This window comes from Ceratotherium simum, chromosome 3 (assembly GCF_057802395.1).
Source record: "Ceratotherium simum simum isolate JZ-2026a chromosome 3, ASM5780239v1, whole genome shotgun sequence".
NCBI classification, from domain to species: domain Eukaryota; kingdom Metazoa; phylum Chordata; class Mammalia; order Perissodactyla; family Rhinocerotidae; genus Ceratotherium; species Ceratotherium simum.
The window spans coordinates 38,281,093-38,294,752 of record NC_141902.1 but is presented as its reverse complement, the minus strand read 5'-3'; the positions used below and the strand labels follow the sequence as shown (position 1 = coordinate 38,294,752).

The window sequence follows — 13,660 nt, the reverse complement described above, 5'->3', positions numbered from 1 at the left end:
ATTTCATTTTCAGATTGTTCATTGCTAGTGTATATTGATCTTGTACCCTACAAAATTACTGAGCTTATTAGTTCTAATCTTTTTTTTTTTTTTGCTGAGGAAGATTTGCCCTGGGCTAACATCTGCTGCCAGTCTTTCTGTTTTTGCTTGAGGAAGAGTTTCCCTAAGCTAACATCTGTGCCAGTCTTTATTTTGTATGTGGGTCGCCGCTACAGCATGGCTGCTGATGAGTGGTGTAGGTCTGCCCCTGGGAACCAACTGCGGGCCACCAAAGCAGAGCGCATCATACTTAACCACTAGGCTATGGGGCTGACCCCCTAATCCTTTTTTTAGTGCATTCCTTAGGATTATCTGTCTATACACAAGATAATGTTATCTATAAATAGAGAATGTTTTACTTCTTTCCAATCTGGATACCTTTTGTCCCGTCCGTCCCCCCCCCCCGCCCCCCGTTTCCCTGGCTAGAACTTTCAGTACAATTTTGGATAGAAGTTGTGAAAGCAGACAACCTTGTCTTGTTCCTGATATTAAGGGGGATCACATTCCATCTTTCACCATTAGGTATGATGTTAGATGTGAGTTTTTCATAGATGCCCTTTGTCAGATTGAGAGAGTGCCCTTCTATTGCTAGTTTGTTTTGAAATGGTATTGGATTTTGTCAAATCATTTTTCTGTGTCTATTGAGATGATTAAGTGAGTTTTGTCCTTTGTTCTGTTAACGTGGTATAGTACGTTGATTTGTAGACGTTACACCAACTTTGCATTTCTAGGATAAATTTTACTTGGTAATGGTGTATAATCCTTTTTATATGTTGCTGGATTCAGTTGTTAATATTTTGTTGAGGATTTTTGTGTCTATACTATAAGGGATATTATTTTTATTTATTTATTTATTTTTGTGAGGAAGATCAGCCCTGAGCTAACATCCAGGCTAATCCTCCTCTTTTTTTTTTTTTTTTTTTTTTTTAAAGATTTTATTTATTCATTTTTTTCCCCCCAAAGCCCCAGTAGATAGTTGTATGTCATAGGTTCACATCCTTCTAGTTGCTGTACGTGGGACTCGGCCTCGCGTTGGACGGAGAAGTGGTGCCTCGGGGCGCGCCCGGGATCCGAACCCGGGCCGCCAGCATCAGAGCGCGCGCACTCAACCGCTAAGCCACGGAGCCGGCCCCTAATCCTCCTCTTTTTGCTGAGGAAGACCGGCTCTGAGCTAACATCTATTGCCAATCCTCCTCCTTTTTTTTTTTCCTCCAAAGCCCCAGTAGATAGTTGTATGTCATAGTTGCACATCCTTCTAGTTGCTGTATGTGGGACATGGCCTCAGCATGGCCGGAGAAGCTGTGCACTTAACCACTAAGCCACGGGGCCGGCCCTATAAGGGATATTAGTTTATAGTTTTCTTGTGATGTCTTTGCCTGGTTTTGCAATCAGAATAATGCCGGCCTCACAGAATGAGGTAGCAAGTGTTCTTTACTTTTCTGTTATTTGGAAGAGTTTGTGAAGGATTGGTATTAGTTCTGTTTCAAATGTTTGGTAAAATTCACCAGTGGAGCCCTTTAGCCTGGGCTTTTCTTTGTGGGAAGTTGAAAGCATTAAATTTTGTATGATCATATTCATCAGACTTTTCATTTTCTGTTCTTTTGGTTGTACATAGAAGAATCTTCCGTATCCTAACCTGCTGTTTCCTCATCAAAGATATAGATGTTTGTAAATAATGCTGTCAGTAGGAGTTACAGATGCCTCGTATAATGTTTAACATGGTCTAACACTCAGAAGTAATCATTTTTTCCTGAATTCCATGGCACTTGATCTGTACATCTCTTAAGTGACTTGCTGCATATGCTTTTATTGTAGTTATGTTCCAGTCTTACCTACTCTGTTAAACTGAATTCTCTGAAGGAAATACCTTTTTCTACACTGCACTTAGAGTTCAACAATTGAGTGGCTGAGTGAATGCAGCGTTACTCTAGTGTTTGTGTGAAAAGAACATCTCACTTCGTTTTGGTCTTATTTCCATCTATTAAAATATTATGGAGGTCATTTATTTGGCCTGATCCTGCTATTTGTGCCATAGCCCTACAAATGATCAGTGTTAACCTGTGGATCTGATTTAGTAGATCACATTGTCATAACAGATTTGGGCTATAGTGTGTCTGAATTACAGAGGAACAGAGGTGGGAAATTCAGTTATTTTTTTCCCTTACTGTTTGGTGTTTTGTATAAGCTATAGCCCATAACCTGCTGCAGACTGTCTTTAGTCCTTTTTGTTTGTTTGTTTGTGAGGAGGACCAGCCCTGAGCTAACATCCAATGCCAATTCTTTTCTTTTTGCTGAGGAAAACTGGCCCTGGGCTAACATTGTGCCCATCTTCCTCTACTTTGTATGGGACGCCACCACAGCATGGCTTAACAAGCGGGTGCGTCGGTGGGCGCCTGGGATCTGAACCGGCGAGCCCCGGGCTGCCGCAGTGGAGCATGCGCACTTAACTGCTTGCGCCACTGGCCTGGCCCCTCATTAGTCCTTTTTAAATGCTTTAAATCTATTCTCATAGGAGCTGTCCGTTTTTTCAACCTTTTCTGTACTAGTCTTGGTAAATTTAGGAATTACTTCTTAAAGGCAGACACGATTGAACTCTTTTTAGATATCTAAATAGTGATTCCCAATCTGGTCTTCTCTGAGATATTTTGATAGGTGTTTAGTCAAAGAATGGTCAAAAAAGTTTCGAATTCCTCTGAGCGAGAGGCTAGTAGCACATTAACACATTGAAGACTAAAAAATCTTAGGTCTAACTTTAATATTTTTTATGTCAGTGGACATTTGTTAATATCTTGAGCTAGTATTCAGAGAAGCAAACTTTGGGAATGCTTTTCTAAATGATTGGTCTGAAACCAATTTTGGGCAGCATCTATAAAGAGAAATCAGAAATGAAAATAGAATTAAGTATGGAAAGTCTAAATGTGTAGGTCTTAGGACAAATACTTTATGACCATCATTGTATCTGTAGTACTTTATAAGGTGGTCATTATATATCGTGTTCTTACTGTTAGGAAAAAAGGTTCAAAGTCATCCCCCTCCCATTTTAAAAATAAAAATTTTAAAAACCAAACCAAACTAAAAACTGTTTATTCGACTAGGCTACCATTTGAACAATGCCTCTTAGCTCATCTCCATCCAGCGATAGGGTGGCTTTCTCTCCAAGCGTCTTTGTTAGGCTTTTCATTTGGAGGAAGATGAAAATCCTATCCTTAGGTAAGAGTTGGCAGTTGGTGCAGGTGTCCTTCAGGTTCTCGTCTAGAAGTAACACCTTGATCTCTCACCTGCCAATATTTGTCTAAAGCTTGTCTGAGAGACAATTTTTATGGAGGATTGCCTGAAAGATATTCAGTTCATGCATTCTCCTGTCCTTGTTCAGCGAGCGTAAATAATGAATAATTGAACCCATTCTGCTTACGTTTCTGTTACCCGATTTTTGTATTTTTTGATTTGTTTTATTTAAACATTTGTCCCCAAATCATGTGTCCAGGATGGGACTAGAGGCCTCTGGTCATTGACTGCAGATTTTCTTTATATGGAATGTAACATTATAACTAGAGTCTGTAGCCTTGACATTTAAGACTGTGCATAAGAAAGCAAATTAATATGGTCATTTGTAAATATCAGAACCAAATAGATTCATGAGATAGGGACTCTTTGCTCAAATAGTTTATAGTTTGGTAGGGAAGATAATGCATGCATGTATACAGTAAGTAGACTATAAGATCATTTAAGTGCCATGTTTTCTATAAATAATCATTTAGAAGTTCAGAGAAGAGAGAGCATAGTCTTAGCTAGCAATAATCTAAAAGTGGTTCCTGGAACAGGGTATTTCATTTTGTCTTTGAAAGATTTTATTTCAACTTGGTAAGACTTTTATTATGGAGACATTTTCATAGGACAAGGGCAAAACAGCATCCACAAAAGCATAGCAGTAACTAGAAAGTGCAAAGCAGTCAGTCCTGCCATCCTTTGAAATGGTGGTACGAGCCTGTGGTCAGATGAATTTTAAAGAGCTCTTCACTTGAAGATTGGAATGGGTCTTACAGGAAGTTGAGACATTTTCAGGGTATTCTTAATTTGTGTGGAATGTAGGGAAGTAGTAAAAGATTAAATTGGAAAGGTAATTTGAAGCCAGATGATAAAGGTCTTTGAACTTCAGGCTGAGGAATTTAGACTTGATTGAATTTTGGAAAGCTTTTGAGGGATAACAACATAATCAGAGTGATATTTTGGGAATACCCACCTGGCAGTAGCTGTGAGGATGGATTAGAGTGAGAAGAACCTGGAGGTGGGAAGCCAAATTAGGAAGCAGTAGTCTAGGTGTGAGATAATAGGAACTTAAATGGGAACATTAATAATAGGAAGGAAAGGACAGATTTCAGACATCATCCCAAAAGAAGAATTAACTAGACATTGAGACTGATTGCGTGTAAAGAAAGAAGTAGAGGACAATGTAAAAAACGATTCACAGATTTTGAGTCTGAATAACTGTTGTATAAATAGGAAAGACAGATGAACCAGCTGGTATAGGGGCAAATGAGAAGTTTTGAGTTTGTTTTGGGGGCTAGCAGTGTATCAAGGGTGGAAGATCCAACAAGCATCTAGAAATGTGGATTGTATACTTGGTAAAGTGAAGGCCAGAGAGTCAGCCATATAGCAGTATTAATTGAAGTCCTGGTAATGGATGAGATTTTCTGAGGGGTATGTATGGATGATAGAACTTCGGTAGACTCTACATTTAGAATAAAGAAGTTTCAATCAAGGAGGTCAAGGAAGGAATAGTCCAAGAAGTTGTCAAAGAGATGGAGAGTATCCAGAAGCAAGAGTTGGTCAGCAAAATTGACTTCTGTTCATCCATTCTGATAAACAGTGATCAGAGAGAGAGTGATTCTCTCAACCTTTTCAGACCTAACTCTTCCTTTATATTAAAAATATTATATATATATATATGTATAATAAATTTTAAAAGCAACATGATGCCCTAATTGTAATATATTGGAAAAACATAAAGAAGTAACTTATAATAACGTAATATGTATTTTAAAATGTGAATGCATGGGCATGACGCACAGTAGATGACATAATGTGGTAGTCATATCTTTGCACCAGTCTGCAGAATCACCTTGCCTGAAGAGTTGCAAATGTAGACTGATAAAGTCTGCTTGTATTGGTGACTCACATACCACAAAGAATAAGAGGAAAACTGAGCAAAGTGGAATAACAAAGAAGGGAAAGATTTGCTCCTCGTGCCCTCCCAAGATGAAGGGGAACGAATTCAGGATTTTGAGGAAGAGGGAAAATGTTTGAAATAGTCTTTGTAGAGAATGAGAAACAATTGATAAGAGGTGAGTAAAAGAGTTGTTGAGAAATGTCATGTGCTGTGATGAAGATGGATAACAACTGGTGGGTCAGGTTAGCATAACCCTGTAGTTTTCTTATAGAGAATGAGAGAAAGACAAATAAATGTAGGAGATGAAAGTATAGGTTATTAGAGTAGTAGCTTTTAACAGACTAGCCAGGGCATATGGGTTGAAAAGAGAGGCTACCAATCTTAAAGGCAATTAAAGAAATAATCGAGTGTGGTGGTGATGGTTGGTACAACAGTGTGAATGTACTTAATGCCACTGAACTGTACACTTAAAAATGATTAAAATGGTAAATTTTATGTTATATATATTTTACCACAATAAAAAAAATCTAATTGAACTCTTTAAAAATATTCCTTGACTCTCTAGCTATCATCATAAGACTTCTTGTGGAGATATGTCAAGAACTTCATGCTTGTAGCAGCTCCTTTTAGTTGTGTGGAAATAAGGGAATACATCATGGTTGCCATTTCAGGCATCGTTGGTGATACGCTCCAAAGGTGATTCTGGGAGAATCAGACTATGGGACTGATGTGTACTGGGTGTCACAAGGGGGCACATGTGAGCACTGTAAGACCATAGAAGTGACTGTGATCTTTCTTGGACAAATTGGTTTTGACTTCATGTTCATATACAGTCTAGTTACTAAGGAATTATTTTTTTAAGTCGTCAGTTCTTTTTTTTTATTTTATTTTTAAATTTTTGTTTATGGCAGTAACATTGGTTTATAACATTGTATAAATTTCAGGTGTACATCGTTATACTTCTATTTCTGCATAGATTACATCATGTTCACCACTCAAATACCAATTACAACCCATCACCACACACATGTGCCGAATTATCCCTTTCACCTTCCTCCCTCCCCCCCGTCCCCTCTGGTAACCACCAATTCAGTCTCTGTCTCTATGTGTTTGTTCATTGTTGTTATTATCTACTACTTAATGAAGGAAATCATAACGCTATTTGACCTTCTCCCTCTGACTTATTCCACTTTGCATAATACCCTCAATGTCCATCCATGTTGTCACAAATGGCTGGATTTCATCGTTTCTTATGGCTGAGTAGTATTCCATTGTGTATATATACCACATCTTCTTTATCCATTCTTCCCTTGATGGGCACTTAGGTTGCTTCCACGTCTTGGCCATTGTGAATAATGCTGCAGTGAACATAGGGGTGCATGTATCTTTATGCATTGGTGTTTTCAAGTTCTTTGGATAAATACCCAGCAGTGGAATAGCTGGATCATATGGTAGGTCTATCCTTGATTTTTTGAGGAATCTCCATACTGTTTTCCACAGTGGCTGCACCAGTTTGCACTCTCACCAGCAGTGTACACGAGTTCCCTTCTCTCCACATCGTCTCCAACACATGTTGTTTCCTGTCTTGTTAATTATAGCCATTCTGATGGGCGTGAGGTGATATCTCATCGTAGTTTTGATTTCCATTTCCCTGATAGTTAATGATTTTGAACATCTTTTCATGTGTCTGTTGGCCATCTGTATATCTTCTTTGGAGAAATGTCTGTTCAGGTCTTTTGCCCATTTTTTAATTGGGTTGTTAGTTTTTTTGTTGTTGAGATGCATGAGTTCTTTATATATTTTGGAGATTAACCCCTTATCAGATGTATGGTTTGCAAATATCTTCTCCCAATTGTTAGGTTGTCTTTTCGTTTTGTTGATGGTTTCCTTTGCTGTGCAGAAGCTTTTTAGTTTGATGTAGTCCCATTTGTTTATTTTTTCTATTGTGTCTCTTGTCCGGTCAGACATAGTACTTCAAAATATGTTGCTAAGACTGATGTCGAAGAGTGTACTGGTCAGTTCTTTTTGAATCACCCAGTATTACTTTGTAGTCGTACCTTCATACCTCCTTAATTAGGTGTGAATAAAATTAATGATAATTTTCATTATCAGCCAAAATAAATAGAGCATGAGATCAATTATTTTGTAATAAAACCTTGGGAGGGAGCCAAGCGGCAATTTTGTATGCTTTAATTTATATGTACGTGTATCAAGATGAATTATATGTATTCTCTAAGAGAGTTTTGCTGTATTTTTAAAACCAAGTTTCTCTGAAATCTTCTGGAATGGGTACATGTTAGGTCTCACTTTGAAAAGTAGAACTTTTTGAAGTCTTTAAAAAAGTATTTTTTAACATTTTTTTCTTTAACTGTGTTACCAAGACTGATATTTTACATACCATGAAATTCGTCTCATTTAAATGGACAATTCAGTGACTTTTAGCAAATTTACAGAATTGTGCGACCATCACCACAATGTAGGTTTAGAACATTTTCAGTTCCCCTAAAAAAGATCTCCTGTATCCATTTCCAGTCAGTCCCCCTCTGCACTCCCAGCCAACCACTAATCTACTTTCTGTCTCTATAGATTTCCTTTTCTGGATATTTCATATAAATGGTATGTAATATGTGGTCTTTTGTATCTGGCTTTTTTAACTTAGTATAATGTTTTTGAGGTCCATTCATGTTGTGTGTATCAATTGTTTATTCCTTTTTATTGCCTGAATAGTATTCCATCGTGTGGGTATACCACATTTTGTTTATCCATTCACCAGTTGATGGATGTTTGGATTGTTTCGCCTTTTTTTTTTTTTTTTTTGGTGAGGAAGATTTGCCCTGCGCTAACATCTGTGCCACTCTTCCTCTATTTTGCATGTGGGTCACTGTGTCTGCATGGCTGATGAGTGGTGTAGGTCTGCATCTGGGATCTGAACCCAGGAACCCGGGCTGCCGAAGTGGAGTGTGCCGAACTCAACCACTGTTCCACAGGGCTGGACCCCGTGTTTCGCTTTTTGATTATTATGAATAATACCGCAGTGAATATTCACATGAAAGGCTTTGGGTGGACATATGTTTTTATTTCTCTTGAGTTAGATAACTAGAAGTGGAAGTGCTAGGTCATATGGTACCTTTATATTCAAATTTTTAAGAAACTGCCAAACTGTTTTCTGTAGTGGCTATAATATTTTACATTTTCACCAGCAATGTATAAGGGTTTCTCTACATCCTTCCCAATGATCGTTATTATCTTTTTTATTATAGCCATTCTAGTGAGTATACAGTGGTATCTTGCTATAATTTTAATTTGTGTTTTTTGATGTTGAGCATCTTCATGTGTCTGTTAGCCATTTGTTTATCTTTTTTGGTGAAATGTCTGTTCATAGTCTTCTGCCCATTATTTAGTTGAGTCGTCGTCTTATCGAATTGTAAGAGTTCTTATATTGTGTATACAAGTTCTTTATCAAATGTACGACTTGCAGATATTTTCTCCTGCCTATGGCTTGTCTTCATTTTCTTTCTTTTCTTTTTTTTTTTTTTTGAGGAAGATTGGCCCTGAGCTAACATCTGCCAATCCTCCTCTTTTTGCTGAGGAAGACTGGCCCTGGGCTAACATCTGTGCCCATCTTCCTCCACTTTATATGGGGTGCTGCCACAACATGGCTTGAAAAGCGGTGCGTCGGTGTGTACCCGGGATCCGAACTGGTGAACCCCGGGCCGCCGCAGCGGAGCACGCGCGCTTAACCACTTGTGCCACCGGGCCAGCCCTTGTCTTCATTTTCTTAATGGTATCTTTTGGAGTGCAAAAGTTTTAAATTTTGATGGTCCAATTTATCAGGTTTTTTTTTTTATGGATTATGCTTTTGATGTCATATCTAAAGACTTTTTACTTAAAGAAGGTCATGAAGATTTTCTCCTAGGTTTTCTTGTGGAAATTTTACAGTTTGGGGTTTTACTTTTAGGTCTCTGATCCATTTTGAGTTAATTTTTTGTGCATGATGTGTGGTAAAGGTTTAAATTCATCTTTTTGTATGTGGATATCCAATTGTCCAGCACAATTTGTTGAAAAGACTATCCTTTCCCCTGTTGAAATTGCCTTGGTAGCTTCCTTGAAAATTAACTGACCATAAACGTAAGGGTTTATTACTGGATTCTCAGATCTGTTCCATTGGTCTATGGGATCATCCTTGCGCCAGTACCACACTCTCCTGATTACTGTAGCTTATAGTTTTAAAATCAGGAAGTATAAGTCATTCAGCCTGTTCTTTTTCAAAATTATTTTGGCTATTCTGGTTCCTTTGTGTTTCCATATAAATTTAAGAATCAGCTTGTCAATTTCTGGAAAAAAAAAAGCAGCAGCAGCCTGCTGGGATTTTGATAGGGATTGTGTTGAATCTATAGATCAGTTAGGGGAGAATTCTTTTGTTTGTTTGTTTGTTTGTGAGGAGATCAGCCCTTTGCTAACATCTGCCAATCCTCCTCTTTTTTTGCTGAGGAAGACTGGCCCTGGGCTAGCATCCATGCCCATTTTCCTCCACTTTATATGGGACGCCGCCACAGCATGGCTTGCCAAGCGGTGCATAGGTGCGCACCCGGGATCCAAACCCGTGAACCCCAGGCCGCCACAGCGGAGCACGCGCACTTAACTGCTTTTGCCACCGGGCTGGCCCCTAGGGGAGAATTTTTAACATTCACTTGAGTAGAAAGATTATATTAGGAAACTTTTAAAAACTGTCATAAAAGGAGAAGACAACTCAAGATAAAAATGCTATGGTTTCCTTTAAAGCTTATACCTTAGTTTGTAAAATTATAAACTTTTGAAAAATAATTTACCATTCATTGAGTACTCACTGTATGTCACATGGTGGTCTAATTGCTCTATCTGTGTTATCTCACTACAGTCATAAGTTGCTTAATGACAGAGGTACGTTCTGAGAAATGTGTCGTTAGGTGACTTTGTCATTGTGCAAACATCATAGAGTGTGCTTACACAAACCTAGATGGTGTAGCCTACTACACACCTAGGCTGTGTGGTACTAATCTTATGGGACCAGCGTTGTATATGCGGTCCGTCATTGACTAAAGTGTTGTTTTGCGGCGCACGATTGTCTTTAATCCTGTCTTCACCCCTTAACTCTTTAAAGATAGCAAGGTATAAGGCAGAAGATGTTACATGAAAGACAGTTGGAGGGAAAGTTTTTATATTGTTTCTCTGGTGAAGACATTCTGACTCTAACATTGTCTGTAACAACATAAGGTAGCAAAGAGAACGCTCAGCCTATACCTATGTTTCTCACCTTCACTTGTATTCTCTTTGCTCCAGTTTTCTAAATCATTTCTAAATCTTATACTTCATGGCGTATTTACAAAGGATTGTAAAATACTCTGCCAATATATCTATTCCCTTATAAATAGAATACCTCACACATATGTATGAATGTAAATACAAAATGAAAAAGGGAGCAGCTGTTTTGGAGGTGGTGTGGAGAGCAAGTGCTCCTTTGTGAGGTGTGCAGTAATGTAAGCTTGTGGTATAGATTTGGATAGTTGTTGTAAGTAATTATTAATTGTAGGGTGAAAGAGAAGTGGGTATAAATTTTAAGGTACTATTTCCAAAAAGTATAATATGAATTTTCATTTCGATATATGACCATATTTCTGTATTTTGATGTTCTTCTCATCCTTTTAGCTTCTGCCTTTGCTTTAGGAGGCATTGCTTAATGAGAGTTTTATCATGATCTTTCTATAGACAGCTATCGTCTCGTCTTGTGTTCTAGAAGGTCTGATTTCTCTTCACATTGGAGAATGAATAGTATTTCATCTTTCACTACTTATCTCCATTCTGCAGCCGTGCAGTCGGAGATCCTTGTGCATGAAGACAGGTTTGTTCTATGGCCTCGGAGTTGGGTGCCCGGGACGATGGCGGCTGCACTGAGCTGGCAAAGCCCCTCTATCTTCAGTACCTGGAGAGGGCCCTCCGGTTGGACCATTTCCTGCGACAAACGTCTGCCATCTTCAACAGGAATATTTCTAGGTGTGCTATTTTATCTTCCCAATATAATGTTTGACCACATTTTTCATTCTAATTATCCCTGTAGATTTTAGAGTTAAAGTATGTTGTGATTTTTGGTATGTTTGATATTTTTTTCTTTCTTCTTTAAAATAAAACACAGCTTGTTCAAAAGATCAATTTCTTCTGTAAAGTGTTCAGTCTACTAACCATAAATTATAATATTTTGCTGGGTCAGCTGTGATTGTGGATTCACCATTCTTCAATTTATAGTGATGAAAGTGAAGATGGACTGGATGACAATAATCCTTTATTGCCCCAGTCTGGAGATCCCTTAATACAAGTTAAAGAAGAACCTCCAAATTCATTGCTTGGTGAAACTTCTGGAGCAAGCAGTTCTGGAATGTTAAATACATACTCACTGAATGGAGTTCTACAGTCAGGTCAGTGTGGTGTGAGATCCCTCTGTGGACTATTGGTTCTCTTGGGGCAGTTGTCCTTTGATTTTTCTATTCTTTATGTTTCTTTACACAGAATCGAAATCTGACAAAGGGAATTTATATAACTTCTCTAAATTGAAGAAAAGCAGAAAGTGGCTAAAGGTAAGAGGCGGAATGTTTATAATTCAAATAACCTACTAAAATTACAAATAGAAAGGAAAGTTATTGACTCTGGCATATTGGAGAGAGTTTTCTAGACGTGAGTCTTCTAGGTGTGGTTTTTTGAAGAGATTATAAAGAAAAATCTAGAGGACTCAATAAAGTTCATTTTAGCAAACATTTTTGAGTATAAAGTACTTTATGGAGTGAGGGAGTACAACAGTATATCACGTAAGATCCTTGCCCTCACTGGCTCACATTGTACTCAGGATCATTATTATTATTATTATTATTATTTTTGTGTGTGAGGAAGATCAGCCCTGAGCTAACATCCATGCCAATCCTCCTCTTTTTTTTTTTTTTTGCTGAGGAAGACTGGCTCTGCGCTAACATCTATTGCCAATCCTCCTCCCTTTTTTTTTTTCTCCCCCCCAAAGCCCCAGTAGATAGTTGTATGTCACAGTTGCATATCCTTCTAGTTGCTGTATGTGGGACGCCACCTCAGCATGGCCGGAGAAGTGGTGCGTCGGTGTGCGCCCGGGATCCGAACCCAGGCTGCCAGTAGTGGAGCAGGCGCACTTAACCACTAAGCCACGGGCCGGCCTGTGTACTCAGGATTGTTAATCTACTTTTCATCAGTCCTTGAGTGGTTCATTCATTCAACAAATGTTAATTGAATGCATCCTACGTGCCAGATACTGCTGTAGACAGACGGGGTTCCTGCCCTGTGGAGCTTACATTCTCATGAAGGGAGGCAGTGAGTAAGCCTGTAAACAAATAAATGTGGCTTTTTTAAAGAGATAACTTTTCAACTGATTTCTGAATAATCAGAGACAACTACGTGAACGTTTAAGATAAGAGCATTTCAATCAGAAGGAACAACTGCAAAAGTCCTGAGAAAGGAAACAACTCGCTCGGTATGTTCAGGGGAGAAAGAAGGCTGGTGTGGCTGGAGCACAGTGAGTGAGGAGATGGGAGAAGATGAGGTTAGAGAGCCTGATCATGTAGGGCCTTATATACCATTTGAAGGAGTTTGTATTTTACTCCTGTTACAGCAGTAAGCCATTGGTGTGTTTATAAGCAAAGGAGTGGTATAATCTTATTTACACTGTCATGGCCAAACTGAGTTAAGGATAGTGTTTCTTCTATTGAAACGAATTATTTCTCTATTTCATACTTTTCTTTTGAAGAGCTCAAAGTAATTTAAAGGTACTCTTTCATTATTATCACTAGGCCCTTTAAAAGGTTCATGTGTAAAAGGCCTGATTTGCTTCATTATCAGTGAGGCTTTAAGCTGTTGGGAATGCAGAAATCTTTATGTTGAGCCATCACATTTTAAAAAAATTGAAGTATAATTCACAAGCCATATTTAGTATATTCATAGAGGTTTGTCCAGCCATCACCACTATCTAATTCCAGAACATTTTTATCACTCCAGAAAGAAACTCTGTACTCATTAGCAGTCACTCCCCATTCTCTACTTCCCCCAGCCCCTGGCAACCACTAATCTGTTTTCTGTCTCTATGGATTTGCCTATTCTCAACATTTCATATAAATGGAATCATGTAATACGTTTCCTTTTGTATCTGGCTTCTTTCACTTAGCATAATGTTTTCAAGGTTTATTCATGTTGTGGTACGTATCAGTACTTCGTTCCTTTTTATGGCTGAATAATATTTCATTATCTGGGTAATAACACATTTTGTTTATCCATTCATCAATTAGTAGATTTTGGGGTTGTTTCTTCTTTATTAGCCATCACAGCTTGCTTTCTATATTCCTTTATACCATCTAGGTAGTTTTTTTGTTTTGTTGAGTTGTTTTGCCTTGGTATTTGACATTAAAGTGC

The 13,660-nt window shown here is 38.3% G+C and overlaps 1 protein-coding gene across 6 annotated transcripts in view; it reads left to right on the top strand.

Annotated features, from left to right (window-relative positions):
* INO80 (INO80 complex ATPase subunit) overlaps nucleotides 1-13,660 on the top strand; it is a 118,687-nt gene that overhangs the window by 15,852 nt on the left and 89,175 nt on the right. For 5 of the 6 annotated variants that reach the window (XM_087425353.1, XM_014780579.2, XM_004421434.3 and 2 more), the window contains exons 2-4: nucleotides 11,051-11,236; nucleotides 11,486-11,655; nucleotides 11,747-11,814. In XM_087425353.1, the coding sequence (XP_087281479.1) occupies nucleotides 11,094-11,236; nucleotides 11,486-11,655; nucleotides 11,747-11,814 (381 nt within the window). In that variant the 5' untranslated portion in view covers nucleotides 11,051-11,093. Of the gene's footprint in view, nucleotides 1-11,050; nucleotides 11,237-11,450; nucleotides 11,656-11,746; nucleotides 11,815-13,660 lie in introns of those variants that run through there. The other variant, XM_087425362.1, reaches the window with a different exon arrangement.